Raw genomic sequence first — 20,681 nt, forward strand, 5'->3', positions numbered from 1 at the left:
GGGGGCGGCGCCGGTGCTGCGCGGCTCCTCGCCGTGGTGGAGCTGGCGCCCCGGCGAGCGGGGGAGCCCTGCGGGGTCGCGGCCCCTCCTTCTCCTTGGTGCCCACCGCACGCTGGCGGAGGAGGGGCTTCCGGGAGCAGTGTGGCAGGAAAGCGGGAGCCAGTGTCATGAGCCGTGTTAGTCATACATGCCCAACTGCGAGTGCAGCGCTAGTGGAAGCTGCAGTTACATTAGATGTTCATGTAGCCACGCGTAAATCCTTGGTGAAATGGAAACTCTTTGAACACCGTGGGCAAACGCAGCTTGTAGCCTACAGATCGGCAAAGCTGTGTGCGTGAATAAGCTTGCGTGGTGGAGCAAGTAAKGGGAAACTTGTGCTTCTGGCTGGTGTATGGAATGAAATGCGTTTGACTCTTGCTGCAACAGTTCATAGCTTTGTAATGTGAAACAATAGTGTTTATCTGTTGGAAGGGAGATAAATGTGAAGTTTGGTTCTGTCCAGTGGGCAGTGTTGGGGAGAATTGGTTGTTTTCTCTGAGTCATCAGAAATGTAGATTTGAACCACTAAATGTTGCAGGCCCGAATAAAATACTTCAAAAGAATAACTCTAGGCAGCTCACCACCACCCAACCTTTATTTTAGAGACCTTAGTACTCTTTTAATAAACTTCTGGTTTAACTTTGAGCAAGAAAGGGGAAATTTAGAGTAACATACAAACAGTGCATAGTAAGTGCATACTGCATTTTTATTTGTGACTATTTGTATAAGCTGTRATAAAAGGAGTAATCCTATGGTCCACTTCATGGAACCTTATTTAAGAAAGAATCAAAGAAACTTCTGGAAACAATGAAGAGGGCACAAACTAATTTCTAATGCTGTTTTACCACTGRAAATTCCGTGATCTGGGTTAGGTATGATTGAAGACTGCTATAGTTGGCTTGTGTTTAAACACTTTAATCCTTCAGTTGAAACCTYTAATGCAGTCGTCATCTTCCATAGCTGTCCCCTTATTGGATTATGCAGGTTGAGGACTATCTGGTGTAGAACGTGGCTGTGTTAAATGTCTTTTGAGTCATACAGGGGTGACTAGTGCAGTGCAAAGGCAGTTGTACTTCTTCCTAGACTAGCTGGGCTTTTGATGTGACTGGTCTTGTCCCCATGCGTGGGGCTGAGCCCTACTGAATGTGAGTAGGTTCCACGCAGGAGCTTAATCATCTGCTGGCTGTCACTTTTGGCTATTGCAAACAAGGGCGTCAACCTCGAGCTTCTTGAGCTTGATGGGAAGTAGTCTTCTCTTCTAACCAATCTTGGATAATGCAGATTTGATTGTATATTGTACTATAATGTACACTAACATTAAAAAAGGTGGTTAACCCAAAGTAGTGATCCTTTGGTTTTAAGTTTATTTTGATATGATTTTTGTAGATAGGACAGATAAGATGCTGTATTTTTATTTACTTAATTGCATACTTTAATGTTTTTTACATTCAGATAGTGAATTGTCCCCTTTGTGCTGAATTATATGACTGTTTTAACAGGTATATGATTTATAGCCAAGAAAAGAGCAAAGTTACTGTCACTATAGTACAGAGATCTGTAYTTCCATACACCTAAAAATTTCTTCTTAGATTTTTTTAGATGTTCAGAAAAACCTTTTGTTTACTTAAGATTTCTGTCCAGTTCCACTTGCATAGAAATTGGAATTTAAGAAGATAAAATAGCATTATTTTGTTGACCAGAACTACTGTTAGTGTATTTTGAATTTTTGTTGTAAATTTAAAAGTAAGCTTAAAACAGAAGAAAAATAATAAGCAGGAGTAGTATCTATTCTAATCAATTGACTATTTCTTCTTTCCAGGCATAACAGTTTTCCAAGCTCCTTGAGCATCTAGAGATGTTGATAGGATGTTATGCATTTCTCCCTCCAAAGGCTGGATAAGCGTAGAAGGTAGTAACATACTCCTAAACCCTATAAGGTCCCTTTCAGAAGGCACAGGTAGAAGTCCAGATAACAGGACAGTCCATGCGTATCCAGGTATGACTTTTTTGAGGGCTTGTATGCTTTTCAGAATGGTGCTTGGCCAAAACAAAACTGATTAGAGTTCATACTCTTTTAGCCAGGCCATCAGCATGCCTGTCCTACTAGCTGCTGTCTTTGCCRCTAAACGTTTACATTCTTCAGGTTTTTTGGAGTTGGTAGGTTACACGTTCTTATTTCATTTTCAAGAARGAAGCATTTTTTCTTGTTTTGTTAAATACGGTTGACAATACCAACCTAAATACCCATACTGAAACGACAGTAACAACTTCTTTATTAGCATTGTCTGCTCTAATCACTGAGATATAAGTTGGCAAAGAAATTTTTGAAAATGCTTCCTACCCAAGTATTCCAGAACCTGGAACAGTCTTTATAAAAATTCTTTCCACAGTTGCTCACTAATCAGAGTTAAGTACTAGATGAAAGAGTGAAAAAAAAAAAAAAAAGAATTTCCAAAGCTGATAATGAGTGGACAATTTTTTTAAGCTTTTGATAACTTTTCCTGTTGTAAGTAGTTCTGTAAGCAGCAGAGTAGTGAAAGCCAACTTTCAATGAACATGTCTTGAAATCTAGCTTCTGTATAGATTACCTGATGCCTAAAAGGGTTATGGTGCAATCTTTGTGAGGTTTTTAGCAGGATTTCTATCCAACTGCCCGTTTTCATGAAATTTCTAGGAACTCTTAAAGCTYTCTAGGTGTGTGTTAGATTTTGTTGGATGTATTAGCATGCAGAAAGAAGGCAAGTTTGTGCATCTTCCATGCCCTTTCTCCGTACCAGCTTCATGTTTAATTTGATTGAATATGCCTAATTTTCTCAGGTAAATAAGGTGGTTCTGACTTATGTAAGGGAAAAGTCTTAATGTGAAGACTGTCCAGCACTGTAACAGGTTGCTGAGAGAGGTTGTCAGTTCTTTGTCCTTGGAGGTTTTCAAGACGTGACTGGACAAGATGTTGAGTAACTTGATTGCAATACATTGCTGACCCTGCTTTGAATAGGAGATTGGGCTTGGTGACCTCCTGAGGTCCCCTCCAATAGGAGTTTAATGTTAAGAAATAAGGCTGAAAGGAGGGCAGACATGAGATTTTGTTGTTCTGATGTTTTTTCCTTTTTTTCCCCACTTCCAAGAAGTGACATTATTAATATGTTCACAGGTAGAGAAATTACGGTCCCAGTTACTTGGGGAWCTAAAAGTGTTTGTGTTTGACTTGTATAAGGCACTGTCCAGACTTCTATGTTGCTATTTAGTATTAAAATGCTACTGTATTATTGAATAGGAAAGAGTTATGGTTGTGATGGTGTTTGAAATGCTGAACATAGTTCCATGTTACATATGTTGCAGAAATGAAGTGAACCTTCAGTGTTACATAAAGCTCCAATTGGATATATCGTTATGGAGATACTATTTAAAACAACAGTAGATGTAGGAATAGATTGATGGATGAAGATGCCACTGAGAAATAGTTGAATGAACTGTTTAGGTTGAAACTGAGTTTGGCTTAGGGCATCAGCTGCTCCAATAATATCTCATTTTGCTAATGATCTGCTTCTGATTCTGTGTAAAAGCTACTGCTTCTGGAAACTCAGTGGCTTATCAATTTTTTGAAGATACATTAAAAGTTTTGATTAAAAGGTAGATGATTATCTTCTAGTAGCAAAAGTGATAAGAGGACTGAGACTCATGAGCTAGGGGAACTCTGACTTAATTTTGCTGCAGTGCTCTTGTGTTGAATGTGCTTACTGAAAATGGGATGTATACCAACAAAAGGTTGACTGCAGTTCCATGCATGGAAATTAAGTGTAAGCTAAGGCTTGAAGAATATCCAAAATACAAGAGAAATAAATTAGAAGTTAAAAAAATAAATGGGTAATAAACTGTTACTAGAATATCAAACTGAAGGCTTGAAGAAATGAGCTTAGAAGGCTGAAATTACTTGACTCCTTCAATAAGGCCTTGCTCATCTAATGGGTACAGAGTGTATCAGATGAATAACTTTGTACCCTGCTCCCAGGCAGTTTGTTTAAAGACAAGTTGAATAACATCATAGATGATACAGAGACTTGCATCTTTTTGGACTGAAGACAAACTACTTGAAAACTGAAAAATAAGTCATCTTTCATCAAGATTCTTGGGTTTTGTTCCATGTTTGTGTTTCTTCCTCTTGGATTAATGAATTTTATTTCAGAAAGGTTGCTGGTTAAGAAAACACTGAAATACATGGATATAACATACTGTACTGCTTTTGTAGACTAATTTTTTGTTTTGTGAGATAGACTTACCTCAAGAGATGACTGCTTCATCTTCAATAGAATCAATGTATCAAAGGATTGAGATGGAAGAACTGTTCTCAGTGGAATCTAACATTGAACCACATCTCCCTCTCCTGACGTGAGCGTAGTGGCATCCTCTCAACTCTCTTTATCTGAATTGAACCACTGGATTGGTGCACATAACCTGCTATCGTAGAGGACTGATCATAAAAACATAATCAGAGATGATGCAAATTCCTGGTTGACTTCAATTAAAAAAAAAGGATTTGACTTCTTTATTTTACTGCTTGGATTTTGATAGTATAATGCCAGAATAGTTACTGTAATTTATTCCATTCTGTTTAGGTTCTTCTTCAACACCTATGCCAGTGGTATCAGAATGTCTTCCAGATTTTTACCAATGAAAAAGAGTAGAAAACAAGACTAGCATCTGTCAAATGGGGCTCCCTCTCCATTTCTATCTACATACCTTTCCTCTGGGGGGAGAAGAAGAGGAGAATAGCATGTGAGTTCTTTGACTTTAATTAAAAAACCCTCAATGTTCTGTGTATAAATTAACATACTTTTTCCCCTTTCTTTTTTGTGCTGGGTTATGGCGTACAGAGTAGAAAGTATTTTTCTGCTTTTTTAAAGGCTTAGCTTGTAGTGTTTTCTAACTTCTCTGTGGGAGAGTATTTTACAATCCGGGCTATTTACAAAAAAGCCTTGCTTTTGAAGGGCGAGATTTTGTTTTGACAATGAGTATCTCTTGTTTGGAGAAGTACTGCTTTTCAAGACATTCGGAACCATCAGGGCTGAAGTACTGTTTTTTGTTAAGCCTTGTCCTGGGTGGATGAATTCTTTAGAAGTAAGGACTGAGGTCTTCAGACTGTATTGGGTCCTCAGTGAACTATTTACAAACAAAGAAATAGCTGAGAAGCTCCCAGTGACCTCTTTGCAACAAAACTACTCCTCGCTCATTCTGTGCCCATTTAAGTTTAAGTCTTACGCAATTGCATTTCAGTCTAAATTGCGTTTTGCAGTAATCTAGCCTCTTCAGGAGAGTGTGTTCTGGTGGGCCATGACACTGCAGAACAACCCCTAAAATAGATAGGTGACCCATAGTGGATATTCCGTCTTTTTGGAATTGAGCTTTTGTCCTTACTTTCTTTATGGCACCCAGCTAGAGGAGGTAGGAAGTAAATTCAAATGATGGAGATACACACTCTCCAGACAAGGAGACCTGCAGATAAAGGAGTCTTTCAGAAATTTGTTCTACCTGAGTGTATTTAGCTATCACTGCTATACAGTTGTATTTTCTAATTACATTGGTTTTTGCTTGTTTGAATGGCATTAATCTTCCTGTAGTCTTATTTTGTGCCAGTCAAAATCTGCTCACAGCAGCATAAAGTTTTTGCAAAAAATTTTGCTAGCAATCACATTTTAAGTGTGTGCATATGTATGTATATGACAAGAAGTCAAATTATGAGAGGCTTCTTGTCCTGACACTAGCATTCAAAGTGAAAAGTGTTGAGAAGTGATAGTTATTTTCTGGATAGAGCTTCATAATATTCTGCTTTTAGCAAGAAAACCTGTATACTAAGAAAGCAGTATAGCTACCATATAGACATGAAGTGATCTGAAATAAACTTGAAAGAAGAAACTTGGAATTTTTGTTTAGATGAGAGAAAAGAAATCTAAATGATCTTTTTGCCTCTCAAATCAGCTTGTATTTCCTTAAAAGTAAGGAACCGATCTAATTAGAAATATTAAGCCCACCAGTTGTTTACTTTAAGGCTTTCGCTTTTTCTTATTGAAGAATGTATTTTCATGAAYTATTTTTATTTTACTGTTAAATGCGAGTGCTTCTGCTCAAATATTCCATCACATTATTTTTTATATTTCCTTTTTTCAGGAAAAGTGCAAAATGTTTCAAATTCCTGTTCAAAATCTTGATAATATCAGGAAGGCTCGAAAAAAGGTGAAGGGCATTCTTGTGGATATTGGGCTTGACAGCTGCAGGGAATTGTTGAAGGTAAAACATAAGTAATGTAAAAAATCTGAAATTTGCATTTTAAACCTTTGAAAAAAATTTCACTATTTATATATGATATTCCTCTACCATAGATATTTATGATGAGGTAAAGGRAAGAGAACTGTCTTTACTTGAAGATCTACTCAAGTCTGACAATATTTATATACTAGGGGTGGAACTTCAAGTTTCCGGCAACGTTATGTGCTAAAACACTATTTCTCAACAAGATGTGTTGTAGATGGTGCTGCATACTCTGCTAGTAATATTTCAGCAGAAGAAAACACTACAGCTTCAGGTAAAATGCTATTAATAAAATGTTACCTGTCAACACCACACTTCCCCCCCCTCCCTTTTAAATTTATGATGAAATGAAGATTTGAATCTACCCAAAGAGATTAAACGCTCCCTTCACTTATCAAGGGGAATGTATACATCCCTCTGAAGGATGTGCAAATTGTCAACATTTATACAAAACAAAAAGCAATGAGATCCAGTAATCTATATCAAGCCTTTAAAACTGCTTCCAGGAAGAATGCCAGATTTGTCTCACTGAGTTGTAGTTCAGTTCTACGTCTTAAAAGTATATGCAGGTGCACTGAAGTGATGAAGATGAACCTGGTACTATTGTGGTTGCTTTCTGGAGAAAGCAATGTGAAACAAGCAAGAAGAACTTACACCAGCAGACTGGACAACGTAATACCAGAGAAGTGCAAGCATAGTAACATGCTTTCAGTGACTAAACAGTAGTCTTTAAGACAGCCCTTGCAGAGGCTTTTTTGCCTGCTTTGCCTACTTCATGCAAGAGCTTGGATCAGATTCTGTGTAATGGTACTGAAGGAAAAAAGTTAATTCTCCAGGATTGGTGGTGTCTCTTGTGGTAACACGCTTGGTTATTGTAATTAACAGTGTTTAATTATACTTAATACTTTTAAATAAATATCATGAGAGCACAAAAAGGTGTATTTGTGTAATAATTTCAAGATCTTCATTGCTCTTATTTTGTATATTGTGTTGCATTTAGAACTCTAAACAGGAAGTTTTTCTGTCTTGACCATTGAAATTAAAAATACTTCTATACTAGTTTTCTTGCTATGAGATTGCCTGAAACAGTAAGTCAGCTTCTTGATTGAACTATGGGGCTTAATGGTGAATAAGGTAGTCCTTAGAAAACAAAGACAGAAACAAAAGAAAAAACCTAGCAAAAAGGTTCATTTTGAAATAAGCTATGGGAAGTATGGGCCAAAAAGACAATATTTTAGTTTATTGTAAAATAACTTCCCTCAAACAAATTTGTTACTTAAAATTGGTTTTCTAGATAATCTGGGACTATTTGAGTGCAAATTTAACCGCAAAAACAGTATTTAGAACTTAATTTATGTTTGTCTCCTATGAGTCTGTCTTGTTGGTAGAATAGCGTGTCTGATGTCTATTAGACAAGAACATGCTCAGTTGATTTTTTTTTTTCCTCTAATATCAAGGTGGATTTCTGGACATGGTGCTCTTGAGGCAGGACAGCTAAGTAATGATATGAAATTATAAGATTTAGATTTGGCCAGCTGTCTGAGCTTAAGATCAGTCTTAAACTCTTCTAATAAGACATGGTTATAGTCGTTTATGAGGAAGGTGAAGGAATTTCACTGGGAGTCCTTTGTAGCTTGGAGACCGAAAGGATTAGTTTGTAGCTAAAAGTTCTTAATTGGTCTCTGCCAGGAAGAAAACAAGCTTTTTGTATGAAACGATTGGCTTGGTTCTCAGAATAATGATATTAAGTACACTTAAACTGTGGTGTTAGAGATATTCCTTTGGCAAACTTAGGTCGTCAAGCATACTGGAATCTTTAATGTAAATTTTCATTTGGGCTGTGGCCATTTTCATYGTTTTGTCCTAGAAAATAGTGATTTTGATTCAGAAGCAAAAACAGTTCTCAGCTCTAAAATGTTTTTATGCTTCAGAAATGCCTTTGGTGCATTGTGATTTATCAAGCTACTCAGAGGGTTTTATTCTTTTTCACCTTTCCTTCACCCTGTTTTCCCTTCCCTCCCCTAATTGAGAAATCTGGGAAGAGCGTAACCAGTTTAACCAATCAAAGCTTTCTTCTGGGCTATCAATGTTGATTTCTATTGAAAGGAAGTTTGAAATGGGCCTCTTAAACATTCTTATCATGGGGATGTAGTCAGTGCTTTTCTTCACCAGTCAATATTTTTCTGTGCAAAACCTGGTGTTTCAGCAAAAAGATCTAGGTCTACCATGAGCATCTGTTACCTTTTGGGTGTAGGAAACTGGAGATCTACTCTAGGACCTAAGGGCCTCTGAGTCTTGGAGAGATCCAAGAAAAGTTTTGTTCTTTTCTTGTGGTGTTTTTTTTTCCCTGTTGTTAATGAACTGTGTAATTTCCTTCAGCAAGTTTGGCTGAAGGCTATTAGTCTGTTAGTAAGTCTTGAGTAGTCTTCTCTCCTGATAGAGAAAAACACTGTATTCTTCAAGGCTGTGGGATTTCTCTTGCTTTGTGCAATGATTCTTTCTGAGGTCATACATTTTTAGGAATATTTAGTTYAAGGACAGAGAGGTAATAACTCTTCTCCCTGCCTAGATCTTGGTTACAATGGAAAATGTTTATTTGCTGTTGCCTGGAGCTCTTCAGGGTTCTCCTTGGAGAAACTTCCAGGTGGAAGAAGCTAGAAAGCCCATTACAAACTTGGCTACATTTTTTCTAAATTGTTTTTTTTTTTTTTTTTTTTTTTTTTTTTTTTTTTTTTTTTTTTNACTGTAACTTTCTGGCCCATTGTAATCTATTGCTCAGATAACAGCAACGTTCAGATTCACACTACATAGACAAGAGCTGAGTGTAAACAGAGCCTGTGTACACAGACTTGTGTATTTGTTTGCTCCAAGTTCTGTTTCCTTTCCCCATATATATATTTGCWACTCTGTGCCTTAGGTTGCTTGTAAATTTCTCATAAATACTGTATTGGATTTCTTGACTACAAGCTATTACGTTTATTGGAAAAAAAAATTGTCTTCAAGAGAAGTAATCTTTAACAGTTCTCATTACCTGTTCCCGCTGTTCCAATGGATTCTGATATGGAGCTGAAAATATCTCGCTCTTTGAAAGTGTCTTGCAGGATTGTTTAGATAAGAGGACTTTGGGGAAAGGAAGGGAGCAGGAAAGGAGAACTGGTGCTAGTTACCAGTGTGGATTAAGCCTGGATTCACAACCTGTTTCATGTAAGACACTTGTCTAATGTGCTGCTGAAGCTCGTCGAARGTCTTCAGAAGTATGAGCCTCAGAAAATAGAGTACTAACTGGCTGGGTTGGAGAACTTTTAAACTGTTTTTAAGTGGAATTGATTAGAAGGATGTTATAGTTGTTTGCCCTCTTACAGTTGCTGCAGACACAATTGTAATACTGTTTTTACAGGTTGAAAGAAATTCTATTTCCTGAAATAAACTTCTGGGAATTCCTTTGCAAGTAAAAACATAGTGACATGTAAAAACTTAAAACCTGTTGTAAAATAATCTGTAGTGCCAGTTAAATGGAAGTAAATACTGAAATGCTGTAGACTTAGGAGGAAGAAAGAGGGAGGAAGGATCTTCCAGTATTCATTGAACTTGGCTAGAAACAACTGAAATAATGTAGGATGGAAAATACTAACACTACTTTGAGTAAAAAGTGTTCAGAATTTCTGTGATGCAACATGAGGCAATAATATGAGCTAGTATTTGAGATAAAATAAATAAGGGACAGAAGTAATTTCTCTGAACTGATGAATACTGTGTGGATCATTGGTGAATACTGTGTAGACCTTCCCTTCATGTGTTTTGTGGGCTCCCTTCACTCTGCTCTGTATTTAGACTATGTTCTTTGTAGTCAAGACCTACAAAAACAGACTGTATGTCTTGTTTTCTGGTTTTCTTTCAGAATCTTAAAAGTTTTGACCCAGGTGAAAAATACTTTTTCAACACTTCATGGAGTGATGTCTCCCCTTGGGAGTCTGTGGGCAAAAGAAAGGTATGTATGTCTGTCTGTATCAGAAAATGTAGGTGGACATGCATGTGGAATTGTTACTACTTGCCATTTTCAGAAGTCCTGGTGACTGAAAAACACTTCTTGTGGTTTTAAAAAAAATAAATAATGAAGTATCTTGAAGACTTCTGAATAGTACATGCAAGGAAATAGTATTTCATTGCTTCTGTTTCCTTTACTTTCATGGTATTGATAATAAGGACTGTATTTTGCTGTTGGGAGTCTTTAAAAATACAACCTTGCACATTAGTATTCCAGGTGTCACATTAATTCTTTTGCCTTTTTGGCATCTCTGATGTGTAGTCTTAACACACTCTTGTATGCAACATGTGTTTTCCTTCTTTGGAAGGGTGAAAATAATTGGGTAGATGTGAGTAGATTAAGCTAGATAACTGTAGGGACTTGGAACTAGGCTGTGGTGAAAAACACTGTGGATGTGGAACAGCTTTTACTTTTTGTGTAGCTGGAATGTTTGCTGCTAGAATCTGCAAGAAAACCAGGATTGAGATGAGTAAAACAAAGTATCTATTGGAAACTCTGGAATACAAAATTACAAATATTGTAACTAAAGAATAGGAGAATATCCAGAAGAAAGGGTAGTCTTTTCTGAACCTTGCTGAAAAGCCATATGGCTCTTGACTACTTCCATGAGAAGGCCTGTCAACATCCTGTGAACAGTAGCGGGCCATTTTTTCAGTTGAGGTTGGTAGTGGTATGGAAATAACTCTTTAAGATAGCCTGGTGTTTTGTCATTTTTTTTTTTTTTGCCAAACTCTGATTTTTAGTAGTGTGCCTACCCTCCCCACAGAACTGTTGTCTGCTGGTTCTCCTTTCCTAACCCTGGGCTTGTGTCAACAAGGACAGGAGAGGACAGTAAGGAGATGAAGGCAGTGAAGGCTCATTGTTCAGGTGCGCTTGTGGATGAAAGGGTCAAAAGTGACTTGTTTTTCTGTTTCTGTAGAAGTTTGTATTTAACATCTTATCACTCAGATAAGTCTTAGTTACCTTCAGTCAGACTGCTTTTAGTTTTGGTGAATGGATTAAATACTATTAATGGTAATGACAGGTCTCCAGGCTCTAGTCAACATATTATCTGAGATCTGACCTTGCGATTTTTTCCTTTTTGTTTCCTTTCTCTTACTAAAGACTGAGAAATTTACTTTTGGGAGATCTTCCATGTTAGATGAACAAGGGAGATGCACCCTCAAGGCATGGAACAGGGAAGAGGGGGATGAAGATGGAGGAAACAAGTTTCTGAAACCTGAGATGCGTGGTTCCCCTCCTCCCTGCCCCCCCCTTTCCACAATCCGTTAAGATAAATGGTTATCTCTCCTAGTGAGAATGGAGAAGGATTACAAATAACTGCCAGGGAAAGAATCTTCTTCCATCCCTATTGCCTGGAAACAGACAAACAAGGCAGTTGTATTCACGAGTAAAAAACTGATCCCTTGCCAGGAGGGAGAAATACAAATCTTATGCTGGCTCAAATAGTCAGAATGAATATAGTAGCTCTATCTGTCCAAAAACCAACACTGGAATCTGATCTGATGAATCTCACTGCAAAGACCATAATGTGCTACTGTAGCATTGATTTGCCAAGTGATATCTCTTCGGTGTTAAGTTGCTTCCTGCCCATTTGTTTAAACAACTTTTGTTCATTGAAATATGTCATTCACTTGCCTTAGTGCTACCTAGATTTGAGAGAAAAGTCAGAACAGCATATTCTGAAAGACCAAAGTTGTTACAGTAAGGGAAAAGAGCTGTTTTGAGTTGCATCAGAAATTCTAGGCTGGAGAGGATTTCTGTTTAGATTAGACTGTTTTTTGCCATCAGTTTTATTTTTATGGAGACTTTAGTAATTCTGGAAGAACTAAGGCTTTTGGAGGCTGTTGTTTCTTTCTGCTTGTCGCTAGGTTATGGGGAATGTGGCAGTGCAGAATTGAAAGTGTTACTGTATCCGGGTGTGGGTTCTGTTGGAGTAGAGCTGTCTCCCTCACCCCCCCAATACCTCTAATGAGCCTGTTTGGATACCATTTGTGCAGTTAGTGTTGTGCTGGTCAAACTATGTTGTGACAGTTTAGTTTCCCGAAGCAGATTAGAATTCTTGCTTTGATAAACTTGGGTAGCTGTGATCACAATAATAGAATACTGAGCAGTATCATTTGCAAACATGAAAAGCAGTTTAGACTTGTGTGTAAGCAGAACATGCTGACCAAATGATTAAGGTGTCTATGTGGAAGAACTGTTTCAAAAAGGTCAAAGTAGTAAACTTCTGTCATGCTTCTGTCATCTAAAATGTTTTTTTCCTGAAGTTTCATGTCACTCATACCTCCATCAAAAAATAAACAAATTGTCTAAGAAGGCATGAAGAAATACTTCCCCTGATCTTACCGGTATGCATTTATTAGAGTCAGTTTCTTGGTGATACATTGCAATGTTTGTAAAAACTAGAACCTTTTTTTTCACTTCAGAATAATAGATTAATTCAGCAGTTGGATCATTTACTTGTGAAGCGTTTTCACTATCTAACGATTATATACTTAATGTACTCTTATATTATCTGGATTTGGTAGCAGGGAAGTGTTGACAGTACATTAAACTGATACAGCTTTGCAGGGACAGAAAGACAGAAACCAGAAATGAACAGCAAAAAGTTATTATAGTTTGACCCTTTTGTGTAAGAAACAGTAAAACGTGAAGAGGGTATGGGCCTAGTACAGGAAAATAAGTGAGATCATCTGAGCCTGGGGCAACGAATAAAAAAAAAAAGCAGTCACATTGTCACCCGAGTTCTTCAGAAGTAAGGCTTGCAAGGTGCAGTTTTTAATAATACTGTATTTGCTTCACTAGTTGTTGCAGTGGCCTTTCTCTGCTCCCCATACTCAACGTAAGACGGAACTTCTAGTTTGCACTGGTGCTGTTTGCTAGTAGTCAAGACCAGACACCTGAAAAACCTGCCTAAGAATAGGAGGTAACATAATGGTCCTTTTCCAATGTAGTACTCCTCACTAGCAGTAGCCATACTGATGTTGCCTGATCTAAACCTAACTTCTAAATCCAAAAGGTATAATCTGGACACTGCTTTAGTACTGCTAAATAGGTGATCTTCATGGCTATACGAAATGACAAAAAAAGCTACACAAATTTTTGCAGTTTTCTAATGTGCCTTTGGACATGTATGTGGGTGGTGTAGCTAGGCCAGATATGGTGGAACAACTTGCTGTTCTTTTTGGATAGTATTTTGTAAGTGAAGACTTGCAGCTGTCAATAAGGTGTAATTCCCATCTAAAGGAATAGACACATTCCACTAGATGTTTGAGTGCAGATTTGTCACTTGGATGTTGTCACTGGTTTTGTAGTTTCTGGCAGAAATCTATGTTAACTTCCTAGCAAGTTGATAAGAAAAACAGGTGGCAGTTTACTGGTTTTACCACTCTTTAGTAGTTTAAAGGAAGATGGTTAGGCTTATTTTTTTTACACAGTAAAATTTTTTTCTTAAATTCTGAGAAGAATCCACACATTCAGAAATAAGTATGCAAGTAAATTTCTTAAAGAAATTACAATAGCGAGTGTCCGGTATATTGAGATACTCAGAGGTCATTACTGCTTTAGCTTTTTCTGGCTCTTACTTGAGTCTTTTAAGGCTTTGCTGGCAGAGGTGCTTTTAAAAAGTTTTCAGTGAGGGATAGGATATTGAAATATTCAAAAAAACTTCACTTTTCTCCCTTTCCCCTCAGTAAATAGGAGGTGGCACTGTTACCTGTTAGTTAAAATTTTAAAAGCTTCATACTAAAAGGGCTGCTACTCCTAATTGCCAAGGTTTCACTACTATATACTGTGGTATACAAATTCTTCTTAGTTTGTTCTGTGATTGATTTTCCTCCTCTTAAAACTGGCTTCATAATTACCTGAACTGGGTTAGAACAGAACCCATTTAAGGCTTCTTAATAAGTTCTACAGAAGCAAAAAGGACACGAATGTTTCTCCCTTTTTAAGTATGTCATCTTTAAGTCTGCTTTTCAAAAACAGGTCTCCATGAAACTGAGAAGATATATGCTATACATCCAGTGAAGGCATTTTTGACAGGTGATAGTGCAGACTTATTTTCAAATGGATAACAGGGGTTTAGAAACTGGCAGTTTCTAAGTGGATGTTTTTGTTTTGTTTGCAGAGATACAGAACAAAGCCGTACTGCTGTAGCTTATGCAAGTTCTCTTCAAAATTGCTTACTTCATTCAAGAATCACTTGCACCGTTACCATGAAGATGAAATGGACCAGGAGTTGGTGGTTCCTTGCCCAAAATGTGCATTTGCTTCTGATCCCAAAATAGTGGGAAAACACATCCGGATGTTTCATTCATCTAATAAGAGAATACAGAACTATACAGTCAGCATTTTGGATGGCATGAAACAATTTAGGAGTGACATCATAAACTTTACATGTCTAAAATGTCACTTTACGGACACCCTATATTACAATATGAAGAAACATGTGCTGATGAACCATTTTCAAAATCTAATAAGTACCTATTTTGGCCAGAGACCTGATGAAAGTGAAGAGAATTCTGTTGAGCACTACTGTAAGAAGTGCAATGCTTCAGCAAACAGCCAAGATTCTTTAATGTATCATGTCTTGACAGCTGAAACCCACAGAGACCTGGAGAACAAACTTCGTTCTGTGATTTCAGAACATATTAAGAAACCAGGACTTGTGAAACAAATGCATATTGCTCCGAAGCCTCCCCCACCTATGGCTGTGGCTGCTCCACCTTTAGGGCCAGCCACTGCCCCAGCAGGTTCCATTACAGCGCCGGCTTGCATCCAGCTTGCATTTCCACAGAATAATCAAAACCAGACCGTGGTGCAGGCCAAAGCAGTTCAGAACACAGTCAGATCACTGACTGTTCCAAGTGCCTCTGGTAGCCTTCCACAAACAACTTCCGCTCCAGTTGTTACTGCGTCACATGTTACTCTGGTATCTAGTAATATTCCTGTAGGTCAGAATACTGTTAATATTCAGCCGTCACCCTCACAGCCTATCATTGTTTCCCATAGACTTCCTCTTAATCAGCCTGTTGGGGCTGGAGCTATTCCTCTTAATCATTCTGTTGGGACCCTAAATAGAACTGTGGCCCCTGCAGTTCTTCCACTTAATCAACCTGTCAGGCCTGGTCTCTTTCCTATTAATCAGCCTATTGGTACTATAAATAGTCCAGTTGCAGCTGGACCTCTACCTGTTGCTCAACCTGTTAGCCCTGTAAATCAGCCCGTTGCACCAGGAGTTCTCTCTGTGAACCAGTCGCTTGGGAATGTGAATAGACCCCTTGGTCCCGCAGTCCTTCCTGTGACCCAGACAGTTACCTCTGGGGTTCTCCAGCTTAATCAGCCTGTTGCACCTGGAGTTGTTCCTGTTAGACAGCCTGTCAGGCCTGGATTTCTTCAGCTTAATCAACCTGTTGCTCCAGGAGTTATCCCTGTAAATCAGCCAGTTAGACCTGCCATTTCTCAAAACACAGCTTTTCTAACTGCAGGTCCTATACTTAGACAGTTGATTCCAACTGGTAAGCAGGTTAATGGGATACCTACATACACGCTTGCCCCAGTTTCAGTTACTTTGCCTGTGCCTCCTGGTGGTGGTGTAGCAACTGTTACACCACCACAAATGCCCATCCAGCTAATGCAGTCTGGGACAGTAACTCAACTATCTCAGTCACCAGCTAGTGCACCCTCTCCTCCAGTGGTTTTAGCTTCTCAGAATATATCTTTACAGACTTCTCCACCTGATCCTGCAACAAATCAAGCTATCAAACAGGCTAAGCAGTGGAAGACTTGCCCTGTTTGCAATGAGCTTTTCCCATCAAATGTCTACCAGGTGCACATGGAGGTGGCTCACAAACATGGTAAAATAAAAACCGAGGAAAACCTGGAGCCTGACAAACTTGCAGCTTGCGCACCCTTTTTAAGGTGGATGACAGAAAAGACTGTCCGGTGTTTCTCTTGTAAATGTTTTCTGTGTGAGGAAGAGCTTATGAAACATCTCCTGATGCATGGTTTAGCTTGCTTGTTTTGCACACTCACTTTCCATGACTTAAAAAGCCTTGTGGAGCACAATAAAACTACACATAATGGGAAAAAGAAGTTACATGCAGATTACAGCAACAGAGGATTTCAACTAGATAATGATGCTCAGGGTGACCTTGTATTTCCACACTTTGATTTCAGTACGGTGTTACCAGATGAAGACATTGGTGAAAAAGAAGTACATCTGGCAGTGCTTGCTGGAGTAAATTCAAGGACCCTTGTCCCTGTTTACATCAAAGTGAAACCTCAGACAGTGGAAGTGAACAATAGATGCAAGAAAAAAGTGTTAACATGTCCCTTTTGTTTTGGTACCTTTGTTAGTAAAGAAGCCTATGAAATGCATTTGAAAGAGAGGCATCATATAATGCCAACTGTACATACAATTTTAAAGTCTCCTGCTTTCAAGTGCATCCACTGCTGTGGAGTGTACACTGGAAACATGACTCTAACAGCTATTGCTGTACACCTGCTCCGTTGTAGAAGTGCTCCCAAAGACAGCAACTCAAGTGTGAAGATGCAGCTTGAGCGCACTGAGAAGAAAGAGCTACTGTTTGTGAATGGTGAAAAGCATGAGTCTGTGATGCTTAAAAGAAAACAAGCTGATACCTGCTTTGTTGCAGAAGACCAAAGGAATAAAGAACAGCAGCCTCAAACCTTAAGTACTGGCATAGCTCTATCTTCAGAAAAAGAAGTGAATTCAGGGGTAGTGCCTTTCAAGCGACAAAAGTCTAATACTAGGACAGAGATGAAGAAACTTTATTCTAGTGAGGATCTTCGCATTCTAGCAGTAGATCCTAAACAGTATGAATACAATTCATATGAGGCTCAAAAACAGTTTTTGACGGATTACTTTCACAAGAGGCCATATCCTACTAAAAAAGAGATGGAGTTGCTATCCTCACTGCTGTATGCATCAAAAATTGATGTTGCATCCTTCTTTGGAAAAAGGAGGAATATATGCTTAAAGGCGATACAAAACCACAAACCATCTGTGCTGCTGGGTTTCAGTGTGTCTGAACTAAAAAATATTAAGCACAGTTTGAATTTAAAAGATGAACCATTAAATATGTAAGAGGTTTTTAAAACAACTAAAAGCAATCTGTAATTGCATACTTATCAGTTTAGCAATTTATTGTACTTGAGTTATTTGTTTTAACTTGCAGACTGGCCTGTTGAAGGGTTACAGTAGTATAAAGGTCTCGTTCAGTTGTGCTGTTATTGTGAAAGGCACACACAGTTGTGTATTTGAAAAAGCTAAAACCTTCAGATTTACACTTCTGGAATTTGTTTTAGCTTTTCACATTTCCTGGAGTAGATTTCTTGTTTTGTTTTGTGTTTTTTTTTTTTTCCTTCTTTCCCTTCAGCCTCCCATTAGACTTTTTATACCACCATGTAAAACATTTGTCCTGTTTAAAACAAATTTTATTTTTTTCTGCAATGTCAACATCTTTTTTTAAACAATAAAATGTATAATGTTGGTTAAAACACTGAGGTAAACTAGATGGAAAAACATCTATTTGATTTATTTGTGTTTTTTAACTCTTCTATTTTTTGGKTTTTTTTTTCTTATTTTCTTTTCATCTGCTGGAGAAAGCGGTTGTAGCCTTTACATCCATTCCTCCTTCCCTTGCCCCCGCCTCAACATTTTGGATGTGCTGGTAGCAATAAAATACTTGCCAGTCTTTTTTTTTTTTTTTTTCCCTCCAATCGTAATACCTTTGCCAGTTAAATCTGATGACTTGTAATATCTAACTAGCACTAATATGGTGGGCATTCTGCTGGGGGCAGGAGAAGGCCTTTTAAACTGCTATAGTTAACTGACTTGAAATGGATGTGTTTATTATTTGTTAAATAGGTTTGCTAAACAGAAGTATTAACTCCTTTTGTTGGTGTTGAAACCTGGTTGTTTAAATATCTGTTGTTCAAAGCAGTAGCATTGGTTCTTATTTCAAAAAGCAAAAAYGCTCTGGAGGGCGTCGCATTGCTTTGATACGTGGAATACATGACTTTCATGCACATACCTTCTCTGTAGAAGCCCTATCCAATAGTCACTGAAGCTTGGGGGAAATATTTATATAATTTCAGTTGATATTGCATAAGGTACTAACTGAGCAGCCCATCCTCCGTAACAAATTAGTTACGTGGCTTGAACTCCCGTCACGGTCAGACACTATGCAAGCTAAAACTGGATGAGTTGTTAATGTCAACACTTTCAACTGGCGGTTACCCGAACCAATGATACTCATATACAGATGACAAGTTTTTACTGCCATTGTAGAAAGTATAAGAATTGTGTAAAAACAGAGTAGATTATATTGTGCAATGCAAGCTAGCATTCATATTAGGGATTATATCCAAAATTGCCACTTTAAGTTGATCAAAAAGTTAATTTGAGTTGGTGAACAAACTGTATAAATTAGTGGCGGACATAATCGGGCCTTGTTTAGTACTATTTGTTTTTCCTGGTTATGCTCGGTTTCAGTTGGTTTGTAAATATTGCCTCAAAATTCATTACCAGGTGGTTAACACTTGTAATAAGCAACCTAAATTATACATGATACTTTTTCTTCCTGTTTCCCATAACCCCACCTCTCCTAGAAGAAGAAAGAGGAAGCTGTTCTATCAGTTAACTTGTGCCAGCATTATAAGGGAAGAGTAATGCGCCCCCAAGTTTCTGKTTTTTTAATTCTTTTTAAAGTGGTAAACATATTTTGTCCTATGCAATAGAGGTTTCTAAAACAGATAAAGATTTTGTGTGTGTCCATGTGCTGTTTCTGAAAGGACATGATGTTTTTAACAGTTTGCTGCCTGTTCACCTGAGGTTCTATAAGCTATTTAAAATTTTATTTTGGATACAACCCTGGTATTTTCATATTGATCACTTCAAAGAATTTTGATGTGTATGTAATATCCAGTGACCTAAACTGAGAGGATCTGCTGTTTGGTAAAGCTTAGTCATTTTTATACCAGTGTATAACAAACATAATCACCTTTATGGGATTCCCCCCCCCCCAAAGAAAAAGTGACAGTGAGAAAGAAGCAGTGTATTCTTATAGCCTAATAGTAGCTCATTATGCACTCACTGATACCTATGTATGTGTATATATATACACACATACATATATATGTATATATATGTGTGTGTATATATATTTATATATAAAATCAAATTTGYGATTTGGTTCGTGAACCAATTTAGAGAGCTTTCAGTAAGGAAGAATTCATATTCACTCTCAAAATCTAGATATTGTGAGCCATATTTTCTCTGGAGTAGGTCTGCTGGTATCAGGGAAGTCCCAGCAGGAAGGAATGGGGCAGCCTGCATCAGCAGGAAAGCTTACGATGAACAGCGAAGGATCAGTCTTACGATAACAGAGCACTTCTTGGAGTGGGGAGCTGGGAAGTCAGCAGAGTTGATCCTTGTTTTGGGCACCAGAGAAGCAGTCTGGTCTTAACCAGTTTTCCTATATAATGTCCAGTGGTGATGTTAAGCGTTTTATCTATTGGACTCTTGATTTCAGTTTCAAATAAACCAGGTTTCTAACTTAGGTGTGTGTGCAAATGATTACACATTCTCTCCCCCTACCCTTACTATTTTTTTTCCTAAATATTTAATGGACTTGATAGACTTTCTGTACCCAAAGAAACATCCTATTAAAATACTCAAAAGGAAAATAAGACCTAAAACCGAGATCCAGATGCTCTAGATAGACCTTAAAACATGAGTGCATGAAGTAGTACATTACAGTAATCTCTAGTATTATCACAAATACTGATATCTGCATATTTTCTTATAATTGATATCCTTAAATCTCAGTGTTAATTTGTTGTTGCTAAATGCTCGAGTATTCATTAAATGAGAACTGTCAAAACAGACAAAAATTAACAGGTGGATTTTGAAATACAAAAAAAGTGATTGAGGAATCAAAACACCTATGCAACAGTATGGTTATGGTTTCAGAAAAGCCAAAGCGACTGGAAAAAGCCAAGGTAAATTAGTGGCCATACCTAAACTAGGCTTTTCCTGTAGGTGTCTGAAGCGTGACGTCATTTGATTAGAAAGGGTTAGTCTGGAAACCTGCTGCTGCTGCTCTCTAGGAATTCTTCTGGGCTCTCTGGCTCTTCGGTGATGAAAGAGTCCTGTTGGGGAGATACCCTGCCTGCGGCAGACTTCCTGATCGCAAGTCCTTGAGCATGTGGAGGAAGCCCTGCTCCACTTTTAGAGAAGTCCGGTTGGGAAGAGKTGGTTCACAGG

General features: G+C 38.0%; 1 protein-coding gene across 6 annotated transcripts; it reads left to right on the forward strand.

Annotated features, from left to right (window-relative positions):
* The first annotated feature begins 1,678 nt into the window (after positions 1 to 1,678).
* Positions 1,679 to 19,284, forward strand: ADNP2 (ADNP homeobox 2). Of its 6 annotated transcripts, XM_085310009.1 has the most exons (6): positions 1,679 to 2,035; positions 4,347 to 4,425; positions 4,653 to 4,812; positions 6,202 to 6,321; positions 10,241 to 10,330; positions 14,517 to 19,284. In XM_085310009.1, exons 4-6 carry the CDS (start codon positions 6,214 to 6,216, stop codon positions 17,496 to 17,498), a joined length of 3,180 nt encoding a protein of 1,059 aa, XP_085166135.1. In that variant the 5' UTR covers positions 1,679 to 2,035; positions 4,347 to 4,425; positions 4,653 to 4,812; positions 6,202 to 6,213; the 3' UTR covers positions 17,499 to 19,284. The 6 variants fall into 6 exon arrangements, with proteins under 6 accessions (XP_085166135.1, XP_085166133.1, XP_085166134.1 ...); XM_085310007.1 differs by having other exon boundaries at positions 1,679 to 4,425; XM_085310008.1 differs by lacking the exon at positions 4,347 to 4,425.
* The last annotated feature ends 1,397 nt before the right edge of the window (positions 19,285 to 20,681 follow it).

The sequence above is a fragment of the Rhea americana genome, unplaced genomic scaffold, assembly GCF_003343005.1.
Source record: "Rhea americana isolate MKP2758 unplaced genomic scaffold, rheAme1 scaffold_31, whole genome shotgun sequence".
Taxonomy (NCBI): domain Eukaryota; kingdom Metazoa; phylum Chordata; class Aves; order Rheiformes; family Rheidae; genus Rhea; species Rhea americana.